Source organism: Ziziphus jujuba, chromosome 12 (genome assembly GCF_031755915.1).
Source record: "Ziziphus jujuba cultivar Dongzao chromosome 12, ASM3175591v1".
Lineage (NCBI taxonomy): Eukaryota > Viridiplantae > Streptophyta > Magnoliopsida > Rosales > Rhamnaceae > Ziziphus > Ziziphus jujuba.
In genome coordinates, this window is record NC_083390.1 from 17,657,370 (window position 1) to 17,659,986 (window position 2,617).

Genomic DNA, 2,617 nt, shown 5'->3' on the forward strand with positions numbered 1-2,617 from the left:
GGAGACTGAACTTTCACAGGTTCTAACAGAATATTTTTTTTTCCCCCCTTTTCTTATTAGGATAAAAGAATAATTCTACTAAAGGGTGCAAATAATTTTAGTAGATATTTTGAGTCTATGTGATGGATATGTAGATGATACTTGCTTAAGTGGCCACAATTTCTTGGTTTATATAACTTGGAAGATAAGATTTATGCAAGCTATTATCGAAGGCAATTGGATGAAAATTGGTGAGCTGAAATTTCTTCCACCACTATAAATTTGTCATCAATTAAGGGACTTCCAGCTAGCCACTCCGAATAATACAGGGACAATAATGGCTATTATTATACCTGAGTGTCCACTAGACTCCAAAGCTGAGAAAACCATTCCACTCCTAGGCTTCGGTACAGCCGAATATCCATTCGGTACCTCCTCAGAATCCATGAAAGAAATCATTCTTCATGCAATCAAGCTTGGATACAGACATTTTGACTCTGCTGCTCTTTACCAGTCCGAGTTGCCACTCGGGGATGCCATCGAAGATGCTCTAAAGCTCGGCATGGTTCAATCACGAAACGAGCTTTTCATCACTTCCAAGCTCTGGTGTAGTGATGCACACCATGATTATGTCCTGCCTGCATTGCAAAAAACACTCAAGTATGTAACCATTAATCCATATACACCAAAATTATAGAATTTATAAGATTTTTAATTTATTTTTTTATTAGAAAACTAATTTTTCCTCTTCTTTTTTTTTTTTTTTTGGGTTGGGTTATTTTGTTAATTTATAGGAATCTAAAGTTGGAATACCTTGATCTCTATTTGGTTCATTGGCCAGTGAGCGTGAAGCCTGGTGAATATGAATTGCCTGTCAAGAAGAAAGACCTTGTTCCTATTGATATAAATTCAGTATGGGAAGCTATGGAAGAGTGTCAAAGACTTGGCCTTGTCAAATCCATTGGAGTTAGCAACTTCTCTATTAAGAAACTTGAAGTGTTACTTTCCAAAGCAAATATCCCACCGGCTGTAAATCAAGTTAGAATTTCGGTCCACACCCATATTTTTCTTTTTTTAATCAAATTATCATGCATTATTTTTATTATATTATTTTCATTTTTATATTAATATAAGTGATGAATTTGATGTGGAAGGTGGAGGTGAACCCTCTATGGCGGCAAACTAAACTAAGAGAATTTTGCAAGGAAAAGGGTATATTAATCACAGCTTATTCTCCATTAGGAGCAAAAGGAACTCTATGGGGAACAAATTGGGTCATGGAATGTGAGGTACTGAAAGAGATAGCTCAGAACAAAGGAAAAACAATAGCTCAGGTATTAATCAAGGTTACATCAAGTTAACTTGATTGGCTTAAACATGGAAAAACAATAGCTTAGGTATAAATCATGGTTACATCAAGTTAACTTGATTGGCTTAAACATCAGTTGTACTTTTATGACTTTTGGATGCTTCAATGACTAGGGTTTAGAAATCAATTAATGATTTAACATGGATTTAGTGATTTACTAAATTTCTATTTATGAACACTGAATTTTACAAAGATTTGATGAACTATAAATGTATTTTTAAATTTTAAACTTTTAAAAGATTTAATAGTTAATAGATGAAATATTTTAACAAAACCAACAAATCAACCTGATCTGTGAGCTTGGTTGTGTCTATTATATATATGACAAGTCTCTTACAACATGCACATGATAATATGATACTAAGGTCCATAAGCATCACAATTGTTGAATTTGTTTAGACTTGTTTAATTGAATTAGTTATATTTTTAAAACTAAATCTAAAAGATCATACATGATTTTATAGGTTTTTTGTATTACACCATCTTGTCTACCTAATAAAAAACTGATTATGTATATTAAAAAATGAGAAATTTTTTTTTAAAAATAGATTAAATGTTTTTTTTTTAATTAAGTCGGTCCTAATTTTGGAAAAAATGAAATTGAATGGTGGGTATTTGAAGGTTTGTTTGAGATGGGTGTACGAGCAAGGGGTGAGCTTATTAGTAAAGAGCTTTAACAAGACAAGGATGCAAGAAAACCTTGAGATATTTGATTGGAAGCTAAGTGCTGAAGAGTGCGAGAGGATTAATCAAATAGAACAGCGAAAAGGATTTCCTGGCATAGAATTCATCTCCGAGGAAGGTCCTTACAAGTCTCTGGAGGAGCTTTGGGACGAGCAGATTTGAATGCGTATTGCCATCCTGTTATTCAAAAAGAATAAAATGTAATTTTGATTTTTTTTTCTTCCACATATGCATGTTTTTACTAAAATTTATAAAAAATAAAAAAATAATTGACCTCATTTTGGGTGGAGTACAGGATGTAATCTTATTATTTGGAAATGATGAGAATAAAGTCCATGACTAGAATTCTCCTTTTTCTTAATTAAACATGGGATAGGTTCTATGGACTAAGTGACAAAATCTTGATCATTAAATTGATACATCTAACGTTCTATATATCATAGTTATAATTATCCATGATTTTTCAGTGTTTGTGCACCTTTGCATATACTCATTCAATAACATAATTTGTCAAAAATATTTCCAAAATATTTTGGTTCATAAAACATTCTCCATTTAATGAGAAAAACTTTTAATGTAACAACT

The 2,617-nt window shown here is 31.9% G+C and overlaps 1 protein-coding gene across 1 annotated transcript; it reads left to right on the forward strand.

Annotated features, from left to right (window-relative positions):
- Nucleotides 1–215: 215 nt before the first annotated feature.
- LOC132799132 (non-functional NADPH-dependent codeinone reductase 2-like) lies at nucleotides 216–2,398 on the forward strand. The gene is made up of 4 exons (XM_048466226.2): nucleotides 216–639; nucleotides 774–1,017; nucleotides 1,134–1,313; nucleotides 1,970–2,398. The coding sequence occupies exons 1-4, from the start codon at nucleotides 317–319 to the stop codon at nucleotides 2,192–2,194; spliced, it is 972 nt and encodes a 323-aa protein (XP_048322183.1). The 5' UTR covers nucleotides 216–316; the 3' UTR covers nucleotides 2,195–2,398.
- Nucleotides 2,399–2,617: the final 219 nt, after the last annotated feature.

Bases quoted from the DNA above. Each gene is read 5' to 3' on its own strand.
- LOC132799132 (XM_048466226.2), top strand. From the start codon at position 317: ATGGCTATTATTATACCTGAGTGTCCACTAGACTCCAAAGCTGAGAAA. The intron at 640-773 runs GTATGTAACCAT...GTTAATTTATAG, and splicing joins GCATTGCAAAAAACACTCAA to GAATCTAAAGTTGGAATACC. The intron at 1,314-1,969 runs GTATTAATCAAG...GGGTATTTGAAG, and splicing joins AAGGAAAAACAATAGCTCAG to GTTTGTTTGAGATGGGTGTA.